Source organism: Dipodomys spectabilis, unplaced genomic scaffold (assembly GCF_019054845.1).
Source record: "Dipodomys spectabilis isolate Male_0828 unplaced genomic scaffold, ASM1905484v1 ptg000486l, whole genome shotgun sequence".
Lineage (NCBI taxonomy): Eukaryota > Metazoa > Chordata > Mammalia > Rodentia > Heteromyidae > Dipodomys > Dipodomys spectabilis.
In genome coordinates, this window is record NW_024871163.1 from 56389 (window position 1) to 76320 (window position 19932).

The window sequence follows — 19932 nt, forward strand, 5'->3', positions numbered from 1 at the left end:
GAAGGGGGAAGCGTGGAGATAAGCCCTCAGGGTGACCTAGGGGAGGGCAGCAGTCTGGACTGTGGGCAGATGCTTCAGTGCATTTTCTTTCTTTTTTTGTCCATCATGGGACTTGAACTCTGGGCCTGAGCGCTGTTCCTGCGCTCGTCAGCTCAAGGTGAGCGCTCTACCTCTTGAGCTACAGCGTCACTTCCAATTTTTTGGTGGTTTTATTGGAGATAAGTCTCATGGACTTTCCTGCCCGGACTGGCTTTGAACCGTGATTCTCAGATCTCAGCCTCCTGAGTAGCTAGGATGACAGGCGTGAGCCACCGGTGCCTGACTTCAATGCATTTTTTTCTTTCTCTTTTTTGCTGGTTGTAGGGCCTGAATTCTGGGCCTGGGCACTGTCCCTCAGCTCTTCAGCTCAATGCTAGCACTCTACCACGTGAGCCACAGCGCCACTTCCGGCTTTTTTCTGCTTATGTGGTGCTGAGGAATCAAACCCAGGGCCTCATACATGCAAGGCAAGTGCTCTACCACTGAGCCACCTTCCCAGCCCCATGCATTTTCTTTTATCCCATCACCAGTAATGCAAATACAAGTCCTTGTCTCCCTGCAGGAACATATAAATATAAAGCCAAGAGAAAACCTGGACTCCACCTTGGCTCTACCTGCTTGTAGGATTTCTCGTCAGAGGTTGGTCAGCTAGCTAAGCACCATCCTACCAGCTCAGCCTAAGAGCACCTTGCATAAATATGGGCCACAATGGTAATGGTGCCTTGTTTTCCAGTTTGGAGGTAGATTGGATTGGCTGAAACCACGAGTTCTTCTCTGGGCCCTGCAGGTGTTTTTAACTTTGGAGGGCTGGAAACCATCCTCAGAGCTCCATTTCTAAACATACCACTATGACCCTGCTCAACCTCTGGGCCTACAGCTTCACCTCCATCCCTGATCCCGCCCCCCTCCCCCCAGCCATAGGGGAATCTGCGGGGGGCAGCTTGGCTGGGGGCAGCAGGTGTGGGAGCCAGCCTCGAGGTGTGCCAGGTGTTCAGGCCAGGCTAGTCACTTTCCCAGTTCTGGGTGAGGTGGGTGACTGGCAATGGCAATCACTACAATCTCCAAATGAAGCGAGGCAAAGAACCAGGCACCCGTATGGCCCTGGCCACCTTCCACAGCCTTGGCCTGCAGGCCAGCAGGGCTGGCTGGTACTCAGCCTTGGCAGTGGAAACTTTCCCCCAGACCTCAGCCTTGGAGTCGGCCCTGGCTGAGGAACCTTCTCCACAGAGACCCCATGGACCTGCCCTGAGCATCCCCTCAGCAGGGCACGACTCCTTCCCGGCCTGATCAGCCGGATGGCGACAGACATGCAGAACCAGATTCGGTGATAGGCCAGGGCAATGGTCAGTGTATTGACCCAAGTTGGGACTACCATGTGTGAGGTCAGTTAGGTCCCACAGGCCATGGGCCCTGGCCTTCATGGGCCTCGGCCAGGTCTATTGTGTGGGGACAATGGTTTCCTGAGTCAGGTTCCTCCCGGGTCAGGAAAACCATAAAGGTCTTTGCCACCGCCCATGGTCCCTTTGAAGGCTGGGCAGGCCTCAGGCACCAACTGGAGCGTTGGCCCGGCCGTCAGGCCTTTCCCCTTGCCAATTGGCCTTGCCCAGGTCCCTGGGGATCAGGTAGCTCTCCAGGCACGTAGCAGGAAGTGGGGACAGGTACTGACCATCTTTTATGGCTACCCTTTATGGCTGTAGAGTCCCACAGCCCTACCCTAGAGCTCACCACAGGCCAGGGCCCCCACCTGAGAGCCGAGTCCCACCACGGGCCAGGGAGCATTTACAGGGTGGCTAGGCCCTGGGGGGCGGTGGGTACGGGGCCCAGGAGAGGGCTGACAACAGGGCAGAGACCAGAGCTGGGGGTGAGCAGGTAGCAGCAGGGGCACTGCAGGAACCACATCCGGCCCTCAGCCCTCCAACAACCCCACAGATCCTGAGCACCCCTGCTGGCCCAGCGCAGTGACGGAGCCATCCTTCAGGGAGGTCAGGACCGGGCTTCAGGGTCATGGGTGTCAGCTGTCCCCGCGGGGTGAAGACTAGACCTCTCGCAGTCTCTGGGGAGAGGTCCAGACCGCTGGACGATGGCGTGCCGGGCCCCTCGTGGTGAGGACACACAGGTGCCTGGTTGCCCTGTGACGGGTGGGTGGGGGTTGGTGTCAAGCCAGGTCTCAGCCTCGGCTCTGTCCTTAGCTGGGCCTAGGCCACACCATGGATGGCCACCAGAGGGCAGAGCACGGGGCCAGCCATTCACACCCGTGGTGTGGCGTGTCCTCTAACCCCGACTGTGGGAGCTCTGGCTTCGACTCCAGAACTTCCAGCAGGCCACAGAAGCCTGAGGGTGGGGGCCTGGTGGCCAGTCTGCCACTTGGCTTTCCTGTCCAGCCTTGGGGGCTGGGACACGGTGGCAGTCACCAGAGGACAAAGGGAGCAGCAGAAAGGCCTGGGAAGCTGTGCACCCAGGTTGAGGTGCGCCTGGCAGGCACGTGTGGAGAGCTGGCCACCAGTGGATGGAAGTGCACGTAGAGCAGCTGGGGATGGCGCCTGCAGGCTCACCTGTGTGCACTGTCCCCCGGTGGGCCCACCGCCTTCCAGGTATCTCCTGCGGCATGCTGGCAAAAGTCAGTGGGACTTGGTAGAGGGTAGGAAGTTGCCCGTGAATCTGGGTGGCAGGATGGAGGGCAGGGATCTCCCACTGTACCCTGACCTCGACCTCACCGGTCCAGCGTAGTGCTGGTCTAGGAGAGAGTAGATGGGCCTTTTGGCTGAGGGCTTTGGCCCCACAGAGGACCTGGCACATAGCACTGAACCCCACGTGGGCCAGAACTCCAGAGGCAACCCATTCTTTGTCACTATCCACGGCACAAGTGTAAGCTCATGCCTGCAACACGGATGGACAGGCGTCAGGGTCTGGTGCCAGATCTGGGGAGCATGTTACTGCCTCCAAAATGCCCCAGGCCGTGTCCTGCGCCTTCCCTGTCCCTGGCTAGGACCGTGAGTCCTGGGCACCACCCCTCAGGCATGGAGACGCTCTGTGCCAGCCACAGACACCTCGGGGGCTGCACCCACACAGGCCTCCAGGGCAGGTTGGGGAGTCCGCACCCCTCTAGGACAAAGGGGCAGCAGAAGGCAGCAAAGGCAGACCCCCCCATCCATCCTGGCTGGTGCTGGGTCTGCCACACCTGGGACACATCCTACACACCAGGGGACCTCGCCTGAAGCGTGGGGACGACCATGTTGTCTCTGTTGTGCTCTTCCTGGCTGGGGGTAACAGACTGCTACCGTCCACATCCCAGGTGTACCAGCTGCCGTCAGACCACTGCGGGTGTACACAGCTGGCAGACGTCTGTGGCCACAATGCTCTCATGCCTATGAGACCCTCTAGAGGGCTCGTGATTCATAGGCACAAACCTGACCCACCACAGGCCAGTCTCCAAAGCCTTAAGAGGGCTTGCTCCAAAGAGACGGGGCAGAGAGGGTGCAGCCTGTATGGAATCAATGTCCAGTTTGGGTGAAATCCTACCCGGAGCTTACAGAAGAGGGGACAGACTCTAGGTCTGCAGGAGGTCTGCAGGAGAGGGCCTAGTGTGTCTCAGAGGTTGTCTGCCCTCTGGCTGATGCCAAGGCCCTCCACATGGCTTGCTTTTCCCTGGCTTCCCACCACAGGACCCCTGATCCTGACCACAGCTGCTGGTCAGTGCAGGTGGGCTCCAGGGTGTCTGTAAAGCACAAGGAAGCCTAGAAGAGGGTGCTAGCCACCCCCCCCCCATTTTCTTCAACCCCTGCACCTCCCAGAGGTGAGCCTCAGGGAAAGGCTCTGAGCCAATAGGGTGTCTCCAGGGCACAGGTGCCTCTCCCCCAGCTGCCAGTCTACAGTGGTAGCCATGTCATGGCACCAAGCTAACATAGGCTCTTTGCAAGGAGCAAAGGTCTGTCCACCCTTGCTTCCTCCACCCAGCTGGCCATTGTGCCCAGGCCCATGATGGTGGGGAGGGGGCTCCAGGCAAAGGCAGGGTGCAGAGACAGACGGAGCCCCTTAGCTCTCTAGTCCAACCTCCCAGCTAGGTCTGAGTGACCCTTGCACCTCCCAAGGGGCCTCCAAGTGGGAGCACAGCTGGGCACAAAGCAGCTGGCCCAGGAAAGGACCAGGCTTGGCCAGGCCTGACAGCCCAGAGGGGCAGCCACAGGCTACTTGGTACCACATGGCAACGCCACCCACTCCCCAGCTACAGCAGACAGACCTTGGGCCTCAAGTCTGAAGCTAGCTCCAGGTGGAGACTTACCTCCAATTACCTAGCAAAAAGCCAGAAGTGGAGGTGGGTCAAGTGGTAGAGCACCAGTCTTGAGCCAAGTCTGAGTCTAAGACCCAGAACTGGCACAAAAATAAAGTGGGCACATGCCTGGGCCCCATGCATAGGGTTACTAGGTACCCTGATGGCTATTACCCCATTTCCAAGAGATGGCATAGTACAGCTTCCTCAGCTAGCCAGAATCCAGGATGGGACCTCCAGGCAGCCTGCACCCCACCTTTGGGGGGAGGGCGGGAAGCAGAAGGCAGAGGTGGCACTCACATGTGCACACCTACCAGGGGCCAACATGGAACCCAACATCCTAGGGGCCGACTGGAGGAAGAGCAGGAAACAGACACAGCTGAAGCCCTGGCTCCCCTCGCTCCCTAAGGCCCAGGGCTCTGGCTCCCCTCGCTCCCTAAGGCCTGGGGGGGGGGTCTCATCTGGGGACCAATCCTAAAGGGGCAAGGCCAAGAGGCCTGGCAGGGCACTGGAGCAGGCACTGAGCAGGTTCAGGACAAGGCGCAGTGCAGCTGGGAGCCAGGTTTCCCTGCAGGCGTCAGGAAGCAGCATGCAGACACGGCCCCACATGGCCTGCAGATGGCAGTGCAGGCTCGGATGCCCCTGTGGACCCCACTGCTGATGGCCCAGACTGGCTGCCCCTGCGGGAGATGCGGGCTATGGTGAGTCTAGCACCGTGTCCTCTGGGCCAGGCCTCACGCCGGTGCCTCCACCCCATCTCAGCCTAGCCCCACAGGGCCTGACTCCAGACCACATTCAGGCTCTGCTGCCATTTACGGAGTGAGTCTGGGAACTGCCTACCACGCTGCGCTGTCCCAGGGGCGCTGTGCCCCACCCCCACAGGTTTTCGCCTCCGGCTCCTTGGCCAACTCCCCTAATCAGGCCTTTCAATGTTCAACACCTGAAGACCCCTCCTGCCCGGCTCCCACCCCTGCTCTGCTGGGGAGTCCTCCAGTCTCCCCAAAAGCATCCAGCCGTGCTGCACCCCTTCCCACAGCTGTGGCCTCGCCTCTGCCTGGGGGGTCCCTCACACGGTCCCTTAGGTCTGGCGGCTGGGGTCCTTGATTCTGGCTTCCACATGCCCTATACTTGAGGCGGCGTTTTGTCAGCTTTGCGTCAAGCTCACCCCAGTTTAGCTAAGTCCCCAAGCCCAGCCCAATAATCTCTGGCCTGGTTCCTGCAACCTGCCACGCCCTGAAGGGCATGTCAGGAGCAGTCTACTCTGTCCCACGTAAGCCCCAGCTCCTGACCCAACACCTGAATGGAGATCCCTGCCTCACCCCAGGGAGCCTGGGAGCTTCCGTGGGCAGGGTGGCTGTGAAGCAGGCAGGGGGCGCGTCGGGAAGGACCCAGCAGGTTGTCCGTGGTGTCTACAGGCCAAGAATGCTGAGCTCAGAGCCCGGCCTGCCAGGGCATCCTGTGCCCAGCCGGAGGGTCATGGAGCCAGACACACCAGCTGCCTCGCCAGTTCTTGTTTGGGTGATGGTGTGTGCCTTTCTAACCAGTGCCTCAGCCTCCCACCCAGGCTTGGAGGAAGTGGCTGCAGACTCAAAGGCCCCCCAAGTAGCTGCAGTGGACAGAAACTGGCATTTAGACTTTGATGCTAATGTGTATGAGAGACCCAGCTCTCCTCACCTAGGTAGAAACTGGGCCTGGAGAAGGTGGTATGGCGCAGCTGTGTGGCAGCCACCTCGAAGGCAGGGTGAACTCAGGCCGGGCCCTCAGGGCCTGTCTGGTGCACAGGTATCTGCCTTCCTGCCCAGGGCTGCCTCAGGACAGGACAACTGGGCTGAAAGCCCTGCCAGTGGGTTCTTCCTGTGAGGGGCCAAGACCCCTGGGCAGATGGAGGACTTCCTGGCTGCTCTCTATGCACAGATGCTAAATGCAGCCCTCGCTTAGACAGGAGCTGCAAAGGCTCTCAAGTCTCATTCCCTGTGATGGGAGGGGTCAGGCTGGCACTCGGGACCCCCCTGCCTGAGGCTGGCACCAGCAGTACCCACTCTGGAGCAGGGGGTATACAGCCTCAGTCTACCAAGTGCAACCAGATGAACCTGACTGATCGGTGGGAGGTGGAGGCCTGCGTGGCCCCAGGTGCCGGCACAGAGGGGCTGAGGAGGCGGGGAGCTGAAGCTCTAGGCTGATGTAGCCACCTGTGAAATCTCTTTCTGCTGTCTGCCCAGACTCCAAGCGCTATCAGAAGAGCTGGAGGAGATGGGGCACAGTGCTTGGGCAGGGCTCTAGTGTGCAGGCCTCCACATTTTCTCTAACAGTGCCTACCTTGGAGGATTCTCAGGTGGGCCATGGCTGAGCCCGGCTGTAGGACCTAGGCCTGGGCACTGCTGGCATATCTGATCAGACACATGCAGTTTCCCTTGCTCTGGATAAAAATATTTCTTACATTGTTCAAAACTGACCCCCACAGCAGGTACCCCAGAGGCCACATGTGGCTGTAGATAATTTCAAAGCCAGTGGGACAGAGCTCAGCTGGACCTGAGACTTGGTGTTCACACCTGTGAACTATGGCCCCAGGCCCTGACCCCAACAGACATATTCAAAGTCCAGCGCCAGGACTCCGCCTGGTGTATAGGTTGTGTTTCCAGGTCCAGCGCCAGGACTCCGCCTGGTGTATAGGTTGTGTTTCCAGGTCCAGCGCCAGGACTCCGCCTGGTGTATAGGTTGTGTTTCCAGGTCCAGCGCCAGGACTCCGCCTGGTGTATAGGTTGTGTTTCCAGGTCCAGCGCCAGGACTCCGCCTGGTGTATAGGTTGTGTTTCCAGGTCCAGCGCCAGGACTCCGCCTGGTGTATAGGTTGTGTTTCCAGGTCCAGCGCCAGGACTCCGCCTGGTGTGTAGGTTGTGTTTCCAGGTCCAGCGCCAGGACTCCGCCTGGTGTACAGGTTGTGTTCAGTAGCCATCGTCGTCGTCAGCATCACAGCCATAATCTGCAAAGCACAGGATCATCATGGAAGTCTAGAGGCTCTGCTAGCCTTTCTTGAGGCCCTGCTGCCTGGTCACACAGGCCCTTCACCAACAGGGGCCCCATAGGGTTCGTGCATTTGGTGTGTACCCAGCATGGGGCCTCGGCTCTGTACTGGAACACAGGGAACAATGTGGCCACCTCACCTCACCGTCGTGAGCACAGGTCTGCATCTGTCTATGGGATCCTCACCTGCTGAACAGCTGTCCTACTGACTCTGAGCAAGCCCAGAACCCACAGCCCTCAGTGGGAACCTCACCACCCCCACGGAGTGGGCCTCCCGGACCCTAGGACTCAGAATCAACACGGCCACTTTATGGTGCTTTAGTTCAAATTTCTTTCCTTTAGAGAAGACTTTAGTTTGAAGCCAATAGGCTTGAGTTCAAGCATGATCAAGGGTAGTATGTGCTTTACTTCTCTAGAAGGGCCCCATCTGCCCCCAGTCCTACGTCAGGCCCACCAGCCAGGTGGAGCCACACCCACCATTGCTGCCCATCATCTGCAGGGCACTGACACAGGGCTCCCCATCCTCCTCGTCTGCCTCTTCCTCGTCTGCCTCCTCATCAGGGTGGTACGACACAGGGCCGCTCTCCACCAGGACAGCCGAGGGCCTGACAGGCTCCGCTCCGAGCGCAGGGGAGTTTGGGAGCAAGGCCTGGAGATAAAGGATGATTGCTGAGATGTGAGTGGAGCCTACCCTGTCCTCCTGACCCCTCCCAGGGCACTGTCAGGCTGGGCCCGCCCCACACATGAGCTGGCCAGTGTCCTCCTCTCCTCCTGACTCCTCCCAGGGCACTGTCAGGCTGGGCCCGCCCCACACATGAGCTGGCCAGTGTCCTCCTCTCCTCCTGACTCCTCCCAGGGCACTGTCAGGCTGGGCCCGCCCCACACATGAGCCGCTCAGTCTGCCTGTCCTCTAGCCGGTAAGGACCCTATGGCCAGCCAGTAGCTGGGTTCTCACCCCACCTGACCAGCTCACCCTTGGCCTCATCATCCCCTTGCTCTGCTTCTGCCACCCAGGAACTAATGCATCCTGGGCTGTAGGAGTCCCTGCTGTTGCTAGGCCAGCACAGGAAGTGCTGCCCATGGGTACCTCCTCTTTGCAAGGCCTGACTGTGACCCACTATTCCTAAGGCCCCATAATGCAGATGGGCAGGACAACACACCTCTCCTATGGCTGCCTTCTTAGTGGGCTGAGCAGACACCAGAGGCTTCAACCTGAAAGAAAGCAAAGCATGAGCCTTAGCAGGCCCAACTGCTGCTTGCTAGCAAGGAGGCCAGAGGCAGTACCCAGGAAGATGCATGGTCTCAGCTGGTCCTCTGTCCACTTAGGATCAACCCTACTGCTCAATGGGCAGAAATTCCCAGAGACATCTGCTAGACACTCCACTGAGGCACACAGAGAAGGGGGGCTTGACATTCATTGGGTGCCCGAAGTGGACTCACTCCAGGAGTCCCGTCTGTCCAGGGGCTGAAGGTGCTGGAGTCTGGAATGTACCTCTAGCAGTGTGCTCAGCCTCACATGGCTCTCCTACCTGGCCACATCCCATCCATCCCAGTGCATCCATCATGGGCCCTCCCCTCCCGCTCTGCTCACCTATGACCTCCCGGTGACCTGGGCCCCACTTGTTCCTCAACATCTCTGTGTGCACTGCCCTTGCCACTGCCTCCCTACAAGCCTGGTCGTGTCCATCCTGCGTCTGCTTTGTGGTGTCTGCATCGTTCCACGGTGAACAGGTGGTACGGTGCACAAGCCAGAAGGAAAGGCTCTCCCCTCCTGACCATGTGGAGGACCCACGCGGTCAAGGCTCCTGATGGTCTGCTCCCCCACACATCTGGACCACTGTGCAAAGGCCATGGTCTCATGGGAAACTACCATGGGGCTTGAAATCTGGGCCTGGGCGCTGTCCCTCAACTCTTCAGCTCAAGGCGAGTGCTCTACCACTTGAGCGAGAGCACCACTTCTGGTTTTCTGGTGGTTTATTGGAGGTAAGAATCTCCTGAACTTTCCTGCCCGGGCTGGCTTTGAACTGCAATCCTCAGATCTCAGCCTCGTGAGTAGTTAGGATTACAGGTGTGAGCCACCGGCTCCTGGCTACTGCTGTTTTTTTTTGGGGGGGGTCCGGTCGTGGGGCCTGAACTCTGGGCCTGGGTGCTGCTCCTCAGCTCTTCAGCTCAAGGCTAGCGCTCTACCACTTGAGCCACAGTGCCACTTCTGGCTTTTTTCTTTTTGCTTATGTGGTACTGAGGAATCGAACCCAGGGCCTCAGGCACGCAAGGCAAGCACTCTACCACTGAGCCACCTTCCCAGCCCTACTGCTCAGTTCTTAAGTGTAGCCCATGGAGTCGGGTCAGGGGAAGATGCCAGGACAATGGGCAGAGACAAGGAAGAGGAAAGAAGAGGAAAGTCCAAGTACTTCAAGACCCTTATCACCCCTTTGGCCTGATGCCCTCTATACCACCCATAACTCCTGGGCCTGCCTTCTCCCAAATGGCTCCCTCACATACAAAGTCATCTTTGATGCCAATGCTGGCAAAGGGCAGGATGAAGCCAAGCATTCTAAGGGAGGGCTGTGTTACCTGTGTGAAATCAGGTGGGCTTTGCACCCACATCCTGGCTGCACAGTGCCCACTAGGTCAACAATAGTGGGGTCTAGGAGGAAGACAGGACCTCCTTTTTCTAGGGCAAGCTACAGGGAGGTCGATGGCTTGAGACCCCCCCCCCCCCCCCACCTGCTGCTGAACTCTCAGGATCAGCCCTGCCCAACTCTGACAAGCCAGACACACTGAGACACTGGAAAGGGGACTTGTTTTTTGTTTTTTTGGGGGACGGGGTGCTGGTCCTGGTGCTTGAACTCTATCACTTGAGCCACAGATCCACTTCTAGTTTTTTGTTGTTAACTAGAGATAAGAGTCTCACAGACTTTTTTGCCTGGGCTAGCTTTGAGCCATGATCTTCAGATCTCAGCCTAGAACAGCTAGGACTACAGGCATGAACTGGTGCCCAGCTAGGAAAAAAAAATTTTTTTTGATGCTAGTCTTGGAGCTTGAACTCAGGGCCTAGGCACTATCACTGAGCTTTCAAATGCTCAAGGCTAACACTCTACCACTTGAACCACAGCTCTACTGGCTTCTTAGTGAATAATTGGAGACAAGAATCCCATGGACTTTCTTGCCAGGTTGGCTTTAAACTGTAATCCTCATACCTTAGTCTCCTGATTAGCTAGGATTACAGGTAAAAGCCACTGGCGCTGAACAAACACTGGATTTTTTTATTTTTTGGCTAGTTCTGGGGCTTGAAGCTAGGGCCTGGGCACTGTCCCAGAGCTTCTTTTGCTCAAAGCTAGCACTCTACCACTTGAGCCACAGCACCACCTGCTTTTCCTGCTTTTGTGGTGCTAAGAGATCCCAGGGCCTCAGGCATGCAAGGCAAGCACTCTACCACTAGGCCACATTCCCAGCCCAGTTTTGTTTTGTTTTGGAAGGGAATTTTTTTTTTTTTGGTCGGTCATGGGGCTTGAATTCAGCCTGGGCACTGTCACTGTGCTCTTCAGCTCAAGGTGAGCGTTCTACTGCTTGAGCCACAGCACCACTTCCGGTTTTCTAGTGGTTTATTGGAGATAAGAGTCTCCCGGACTTTCCTGCCCGGGCTGGATTTGACCGTGATCCTCAGATCTCAGCCTCATGAGTAGCTAGGATGACAGGCGTGAGCCAATGGCATCTGACTGGAAGGGAATTTTTTTTTTTTTTTTTTTGGGTCCGGTCGTGGGGCCTGAATTCTGGGCCTGGGCGCTGTCCCTCAGCTCTTCAGCTCAAGGCTAGCGCTCTACCACTTGAGCCACAGCGCCACTTCCGGCTTTTTTCTTTTTGCTTATGTGGTGCTGAGGAATCGAACCCAGGGCCTCATGCATGCAAGGCAAGCACTCTACCACTGAGCCACCTTCCCAGCCTGGAAGGGAATTTTTAACAGGTGGATGGACACAGAACCTAAGCACAGGAAGCCAGCCTGCCCTGGGTGGTTGCTGATGTGACCCGGGAACTGAGATGGGCTGGGCTCATAGCTAGCAAACATAGACCTTGTCCAGAATACCTTAGCCCACAGCCTCTGGCCAGCAAGTTGAGACCACTGCCCCCCCCCATTTCCAAGACCCACCAATGGCTCCAGATGTCAGCCTCTGGAGAACGAGCCACACGGTGGATTCCCATGAGAGCACTGTGACTGGGCATGGTGGTCACCCTGTCCACGTTCCCTCTGCTGGCCAGCATAGAGCACATGTGGGCCAGCACCTCCTGTTAGGCTGAAGCCCGCCTGAGCCTGGTCTGGGAGGCTCCAGGAGCCCTGATCAGGGTGGAGGAAATCCTGGCTCGGACCACTAGGGTCCCACCTCCCAGAAGAGATGCTGAACACCACCATGTACGCCAACCCCACCACCCAGCTCTGAGGCCAGTGCTTCTAGTGGACTCGCAGCCGTGAGTCCTATGGGTTTTCTTCTTTCCCTACACTTCCAACGCTGGGCAAAGGTGGGCAAAGGTGCAAGGGGAAGGTGCTACCAGCTCTGAGGCCTTCACCCCATGCAGGACAGAAGACATCCACACACTGTTCTGGCACCCAGGAAGGCTGATGAGCTTCCTGCTGACAGGAGTGTCAATGGCCCATGCACATGCCCCAGGGGTACTAGAATCAGCACCCTGGGACAGGACTCCCCTTACACCGACAGAGGCTAGGTGGGTGGGAGGGTGAGCCCAGACCTGCTACCTTAGGAGTGGTCCACAGCTTCTGCCACCCACTGACTAGCCACCCACCCCCCCACCCCCACATGTACAAGAAATGGCTCTGCTAGGAATTCATGCCCAAGACTTGCAACAGAAATGGGAAGGAGAGGCTGGAGGGTCAGCTAAGAACACAATGCCCCCTTGGAGGAAGCCCTATCTCAAGCAGCCTCAACACTCTTCCCAGTACTGGGTAACAGGACACCAGCACCGGGCTGCAGGAAGCCTCCTGAACACCAGGAGTCCACAAGGTTCAAGAAACACAAACCTGGCCCCCACCCAGGACACAGCTGGAAGACTTCACAGAAGACTCTGTGGAGGCAATTGTATCACAAGAGAAACACCCATGTGTTCGGGACTCTAAGACAACTGTGCTCTACCTAAATGTATCCAAGAACACTTCCCACCTCAAATGAGGCAGTCAAAATGCCAGTGAGAAAAGGCCCGGCCTAGACATAAGCTGTGCATAGAAAACAGAGGCCTCAGCCAGTGCTCCCCAGGGGAACCAGGAGAGCCAAGTACATACCCAACAGCTCAAGGACCATCAAACAGACCCTGACACAGTCAAGGTGGGGGTTCTTACAGTCCTGTTCACAGCACCACCTAGAACACCAAGCAGGCCTTGTCTTCTACCAAAGTTAAGTCCCAGGTGAACCAGAGACTTATATAAAAATGAAATAATATTCAACCTCCAGTAACAACACAAGTGTGGGTGCGTGTGCATGCACGCGCACGCGCACACACACAAAATAATAGCCATTAGAAGGAGCCAGGTGCCAGTGGTTCACACCTGTAATCCTAGCTACTCAGGAGTCTGAGATCTGAGGATTTTGGTTCAAAGCCAGTCTGGGCAGGAAAGTCCATGAGACTCTTATCTCCAATTAACCACCACAAAGCTGAAAGTAGTGTTGTAGATCAAGTGGTAAAGTGCTCGCTTTGAGAGAAAAAGCTCAGGGACAGCACCTAGGCCCTCAGTTCAAGCCCCAGGAATGCCTCCCCCTCCCCAAAACACAAAACCTAAAACCAACAACTAAAATATTATAAACAACTGACAGCCTCCCTCCTGTGCTGCTAGAGGACCCTCAACCCAGGACCTCCCAGGCCATGGAGTCAGGACACATTCCCACTAACAGCTGGAGATGGCCTGGCATGCAGTGGAACAGGTCTGGTTCCTGGGTGCTCCTGAATCCCACCCCTGGCCCACAACAGCCCAAATCTGAGGCATGAGTTCTCTGTTGGCCTCCACCTCATGATCTGATGTACTCAGCCAGAGGGGACGGTACAGTACCTTTTCCCTACGTTGGTTCCAGGGTCAGGCCCGCTCCTGCTGGCTGGCGTTTTCCTCCGAGGTACCTTCTTGGCACTGGCTTTCTCTGCAGGCTGAGTGTCTTCCCTCTTTGGGCTGGTCCCACCCCTGCTGTCAAGGTCCCGGAGTACACTGTAATTGATTTTGCTGGATATCTTCTTCTGCTCCAGCATTTTCTCGATGGCCTCTCCCGCGGTGCTGGCTAGGATGGGCTCCCGGCGTTTGCAGGACTTCTTGGGCTTGACAGGAACACAAAAGTAATGTTTCTGTCCTCTACTGACCCACCATCTACCACCTGGGGCCTCCTATAGAGCTGCAGCCAGACTCACCGGGAGGAACGAGGCTGGGGGCTCACTCCTGGCACAAGCCTGCTTTAGTCTGAGGCTCAACCCAGAGGCCTGACTCTTCCCAAAGGCACCACCTGGAGGCTAATTGTGTTCAGGCCCCAGCATGGGCAGCAGAACCCAGACACTAAGATAGCCAACAGCGCAGGGAGGAGGGCACCATACCAGGCTTCTCCAGTGGATGTAGACAGTCCTTTTGTCTGTGGCAAGGCATGCAAGTCCAGGGTTCTCAGGGTCCAGTCCTGAGGCTTACCTCAGCCTGACCTGGCATCTGTGCCAGGACCACACCCCCAAACCTGGGGCATGCCCACCCATGAGGGAGCAAATCCCTAGTGCACAGGACCAATACGGGACAATATGATAGCCCAGGGCTGAGTGTCTGGGTCCAGAGCACAAAGCTCCTGTAGCCTGTCCTGGACCCCAGGCTCTATGGTCACAGGGAAGGGAACACTGCTCACTTCACAGCACAAGCAGAAAACCCAGCCCTCAGAGACTCCTACCTTGTGCTCCTTGTAGATACCCAGCTCCTTCTCCTTAGCTATTCTCTCTTCTTTCTCTAGAAATTGAACCAAGTTGCCGCTGTCAGTGGAAGGCTATGCCACAGGGCCGGAGAGGTAACAAACAGCTGCTTACCCCTCTGTTCCCGCAGGTACTCTGCGTTCTCCTGCATCCACAGCTCAGCCTTCACTCGGGCTTCGGATTCATTCAGGATATACTGTGTGAAGCACAGGGAAGGCTTCAGCTTCCAGCTTCTGCATTCAAGATACACTAAGAGCTCTCACATCACACTGCCCCTTTATGTGAGTAATTGCTAAAGGAAGAAGAAATGCTGGCGAGACTCTACGGTAGAAACAGGTTGCTTCTTTACCCTTTTCAGCTGACCAGAGTTCATTTAGCTATGAACTAGAGTCCAAGGCTCCCAGATCCTCACTGGCAGCTCTCAGCTGTGGGACACAAGAGTACAAGCTACAGGCCCCATGAAGATCCCAAGCTAAGGGATAATATAATGTCAACATTATATTGATAACATAATGTCAACAAATATCTTAGGTATGGTAAGATGAGAAGGAGAAAGACCTATAGCAGACCAGTACTACTGAGATAAGCTGCAAAGAGCCAGTGCACACGCCTGGGACCATAGAGGCTTGGGATCTGGAGATGCTCAACATACTTGCATCTACAGAGGCACCCAATCAGATGGCCCAATAGCAGCAACGGCCAAATGCAGATACTAACAGCGTCAGCCCAGAGCCTGGCTCTGGCTGCCAGCAGGAAGGGCATATGGTGGCTGGGGCTGCCCTGGAGAGGAGCTGGAGGAGGGAAGTGAGGAGGCAGGGTCTGGCCGCGAGAGCACGCTCATGCCTGTGTGGACACCCAGGCAAGGCCACTCGCGTGGCAGGGGCTGGGTCTGGAAGACCAATTCCACTCTGTGCTCCAGAGAACCTAACCATCTCTTGGGAAGTTTGCTCACTCTGTCAATCTCAAGGTCGTCAATACCACTGAGGTCCAGCTCGCCATCCTCTGAGGTGTCTTCTAGAAGAAAGTGCACATCAGTGTCACCTAGGGAGAGCTCTGTCAAAGGAACACAGATACCTGGTGCTGAAGGTGGGTCCAGGCCATGGGGCTGTGGGAGCACTGCCCTCCTCTGACCCCACTGCACGTCCACCCTGTCTGAGTCCACAGAGGACGGCACTTACATCAGAACACTACGTGAGAAAGCAGGATATCAGACTCAGGCTGCGCAGGAAGCCCCCACACACCTGTGCCCTGCAGTAAGACATGAATGTCTGTGGACAGACACTGGCTCTGTGGCCTCAGCAAGAAGCACATGGCCCAGAGCAAGAGCACAGTGAAGAGCTGCTAAGAGCAAATACCATGAGAGTGTGACCGAGGCCTGGACTGACACAAGGGAGATCTGGGAGTCCAGGCCTCTAGAGGTCTTGTATGGTCACAGGCAATCTGCATAGCCTGGGGTCAGGCAGTCCCTTCTCCCCACAGACCTTCACCCAATGCCTTTAATAAGACTTGTCAACTCCGATCACACTGCCAATCTTCATCCTTGACAGGTAAGACTTGTGGGCAGTTCTATGGTTAGAACCATCCCTCAGACCCTCTGAAGTCTGCTCCATGGCCTAGCTCTCTTGCTCCAGGGCCACTGTGCCTGGGCTTCTGAACGTCTTTGCACATGCCTTCTGCCCAGAGCCCTGTGGGGGCCCACCCAGGCTTTCCTGCCCTGTGGACAGCTGGCCCAGATGCTGTACTGACTGGGTGGTATCCTGCTAGAATCCCCCTCAGTGAGCTTTGGCACCTGCCAGGAGGAGGGCCTGGGACTGGAATGGGACCCGTCCACCTCTGTAGGAGAGGAAGGGAAATGAGCAGGGCCTGGGCCCTAGGTGCTGTGGGGTGGGGACAAAGGTCCTCTCAGGTGCCTTGTCACTGGGGCTGAGGGTCAGCAGTGTTCTGACTGCACATGCCCAGGCCAGACTTTCCTGCCATAGTATCAGGAAAAGTGCCAAGGGACATTGGTCCCAACCTGTGCAGAACTTCAAGCTACACCAGTGCTACCTCCCAGTTGCATGGCAGTCATTCCAGCCCTGGAACACAGGCCACTAAGGGCTACCTAAGGCCATCAAGGGAATGTGTGACAGTGGAGGGCGCCTGATGGCACTCTGGGGTTTGGTATATACCCCACTTCTTATCACAGAGCTCCATTGTGGCCTGGTAGTACCCCACCCACAGCCTGCTTTCTTCCCTTTCTGAATAAACCATGGGATCCAGTCCATTCCAATGAGACAGTGTGGACTGGACTCCTCCCTGCTCAAGGGCACTCACTGGGGTCCAGGCTTGGGGAGGAGATGCACTCTCGGATGGGATCAGAGATGCCCAGGCTGGCTGCTGTGGGCAGGGGACCAAGCAGGGACTCCAAGGCCAGGGGCCTGCCACCCCCCTCAGTGCTTTCTTCTGCTTCTGAACTGCTGCCACCACCTAGGAGCTCCTGGTAAAAGTCTTTGTTCATGTGGCTGGCGGCAGCCTCCAGCTCTTCATCCTCAGCATCTTCTTCACCCAACGGGCTAGATGTAGCTTCCTCGGCAGAACCTATGGACACATGATGCACAGACCACCAGTCAGCCAGGCAGAGGAGCCCACCTGTGACAGAAACATTCCTGTTAAAAGAAAAGTAGCAGCACAAACACTACCAGAAGCATGCCTCTCCTGTAGCAGAGAAAGAAGTCCTACTGGCCAATGGTCCCAGGGTATCCACATGAAAGAATGTTTTACCATTTCTCATACTCAGACCAGAGGCCTAAGTGTGACAACTAGAAGCAGAGGAATTTCAGGAAAAAGAAAGATGTCTGTGACCTTGGATTAGGCAAAAACATCTAGATATCATGTTAGAGCACAATACATAAAACATTGATAACATGGAGTTTGAAAAATTCTCATAACCATTCCCTCTGTAAAAACATGGAGTTTGAAAAATTCTCATAACCATTCCCTCTGTAAAAAACACTGTCAATATGATGGAATAGACTCAGGCACCGTTAGTGATCACACATCTGACAGATACATCTACAACACGCAAAACTCCTAGACTCCACGAACAAACACACAGTCCAACTAAAAAGCAGGCAAAAGAAAGGATGGCAATGGCAGCACAGAGGACACTGAACAGGGGCGCAGCAGGGAAGGTCCTCTCTGTATGGCTGTCATCAGGAAATGTCAGGTCAGCTGAGTGCAAGCACAGAGTGACAGCACTGCACACACAGAGCGGCTAGGCTCTGACAGGCTGCTGCTGAAGTACATGGGGTGGCCACTATGCAAACTGAACTTTTAAAAACATCTGCATGCCACCTTACCCCTACCTACCAACTCCACTTTCTTCCCAGGACAAAGGAATTAAATGTGGCTGGTCACAGTGGCTCAAGCCTATAATCCTGGCTACTTAAGAAGCAGAGTTTGAATCGAAGATCTGAGGACTGTGTTTCAAAGCCAGCCCAGACAAGAAAGTCATTGAGACTCTTTTATCTCTAATTAGCTAGCAAAATGCCAGAAGCGGAGCTGTGGAACAGTGGTAGAAAAACAGCCTTGAGCATAAAAGCCAAGGGACAGATCCCAGGCCCTAAGTTCAAGCCCCAGTACAAGCACCCCCTTCCTGAAAAAAAAAAAAGAGCAAAGCACTGGTGGCTCTATCCGATCAGGAGTCTGAGATCTGAGGACCTCCGTTTGAAGCCAGCTCAGGTAAGAAAGTCTGTGAGACTCTTATCACCAATTAAGCACCAAAGGAAAAAAACAAACAAAAAACCAAAAAAAACTAGGAGTGAAGCTGTGACTCAAGTGGTAGAGTGATAGCCCTGAGCAAAAGAGTTCAGGGACAGTGCAGGCTTTGATCAGGACTGGTGCACGTGCACTCACGTGGTGCACACACAGACAGACACATAGACAGACACACAGACACAGACACACACAGACACACACAGACACACACACACACACACACACACACACACACACACACACACAGAACAGAGATTAGGGGATTACAGTTTCAGGACAGCCCAGACATAAAAGTTTGAGAGCCAGGTGCTGGTGGCTCACACCTGCAATCCTAGCTATTCAGGAAGCTGAGATCTGAGGATCACAGTTCAAAGCCAGCCTGGGCAGGAAAGTCAGTGAGACTTTTTTTTTGGTCGTGGGGCCTGAACTCTGGGCCTGGGAACTGTCCCTCAGCTCTTCAGCTCAAGGCAAGCGCTCTACCACTGAGCCACCTTCCCAGCCCCTGTTTGTGCTTATTGTACCACAATAAAAAGTGACAAATTAGTGAGGAGTGATTCAAAATAATTACACCAAGTGGAAAAAACAGGGGAGGTAGAATGCATGCACACTGTGTATATAGAAGACTTGTGGGACAGTCTAGCAATGCCACTGCCTCCGTGGCAGAGAGCATCCAGAGCAGCCTGGGCGCACAGTGGGGTGTGTGGCAAAGGGCCTGGGGACATGAAGCAGCGCCAGGTCTGAGGTCTGGGAGTCAGCCTGATGGTGCTGGCTTCTCAGCTCTGCTCAGGTTCAAGCAACAGCCAAAGGGCTTTTCATCTATGTGCAGCTTGCTGTGTGTGTCACACCTCACATGACGAAAATATCTAATGGTTAAAGGCATATCTGAAAGAATCTCCCTGCTTCATCTGCTCTAAGCAGGCCACACTGAGGCTGCTTCTCAGTGTGGCTCACGTCACCAGGGGTACAGGCTGCTACAGGCAGCCACCTTGCCCCAGGCTGCCAAAGTGGACCCTACACCAAGGTGTCATATGCCCGAGAAGTACCGCCAGCGTCCACTGTGCAGCCCCTATCCCGTTCATCTATTGTCTGAGACCTTGCATGGCCCGCACCGCCCCCATGCCGTTCAGAATGCCCTATCTGTGGCCAGCTCTGTGCTGAGAGAGTAGCAGGAACCATGTCTGTTTTCCTTGGGTGGGGCAAGTACGAGCAGACATTGTCCAAGAAACAGAGGAACGAAAAAAGTTACAAAGAACACTGCTAGAATGGAAACAAGACCAAAGTTTAGACAATTCCTTGCAAGAAGCTGATCAGTAAGGATATCAGCTTATTTCAATTAGAAGAAAAAGCTTTTCAGGTCGCAGCAAACAGGCAAAGCAGGTCTCTGCCATGTAAGGCATTCCCAGATAGGCCAACTGATGGAACAGGACAAGCAAGGATGAAGTAAGACCTGTTCTCACTGGGTAGAGGGGAACCTTCAGAGTAGGTGTCCAGGGCAGAAGCCAGACCACAGCCATCACAACAAGGGCAGTTAGAGGGCAGTGGCCAGCCACCTTGTGTTTGCAAGGGTCAATGCAACGAGGACCAGGCCTTCAGGACAGCAGCCTTCTGGCAAGTGAAGCAGTGAGTGCCGATGTCAAAAGTGGCAGAGCCCTACCCATGCCTGGGCCACAGGTGCCTCTACCTCCTTCCCAAGTGCTCTGGAAACTGCACCCCGAAGGACAGCACAGAGACAAGAGGTTCGTGTCTACATTTGACCCCACCCCACCTCCACAATGGCACAACTGTCTCACAGAAGAGCAGAAATAACCCAGGATGGAGAAACTGAAACACTTCACAGTAGGACCAATGGCCACCAGTGGAAAGCTTGCTAGCTAGAGGTGCGGCCAGCAGTGATCCGAGGACGTCAGTGAGGTGTTG

The 19932-nt window shown here is 55.6% G+C and overlaps 1 protein-coding gene across 3 annotated transcripts in view; it reads right to left on the reverse strand.

Annotated features, from left to right (window-relative positions):
• Positions 1–6721: 6721 nt before the first annotated feature.
• Brf1 (BRF1 RNA polymerase III transcription initiation factor subunit) overlaps positions 6722–19932 on the reverse strand; it is a 72184-nt gene continuing 58973 nt past the window's right edge. Inside the window, exons 11-18 of one of the 3 annotated variants that reach the window (XM_042669143.1) lie at positions 16573–16836; positions 15212–15270; positions 14374–14455; positions 14241–14296; positions 13379–13635; positions 8487–8538; positions 7804–7975; positions 6722–7285 (exon numbers count right to left, since the gene is read on the reverse strand). In XM_042669143.1, coding sequence (XP_042525077.1) covers positions 7248–7285; positions 7804–7975; positions 8487–8538; positions 13379–13635; positions 14241–14296; positions 14374–14455; positions 15212–15270; positions 16573–16836 — 980 coding nt within the window. In that variant the 3' untranslated portion in view covers positions 6722–7247. Of the gene's footprint in view, positions 7286–7803; positions 7976–8486; positions 8539–13378; positions 13636–14240; positions 14297–14373; positions 14456–15211; positions 15313–16572; positions 16837–19932 lie in introns of all 3 variants that reach the window. The other 2 variants (XM_042669141.1, XM_042669140.1) reach the window with 2 other exon arrangements.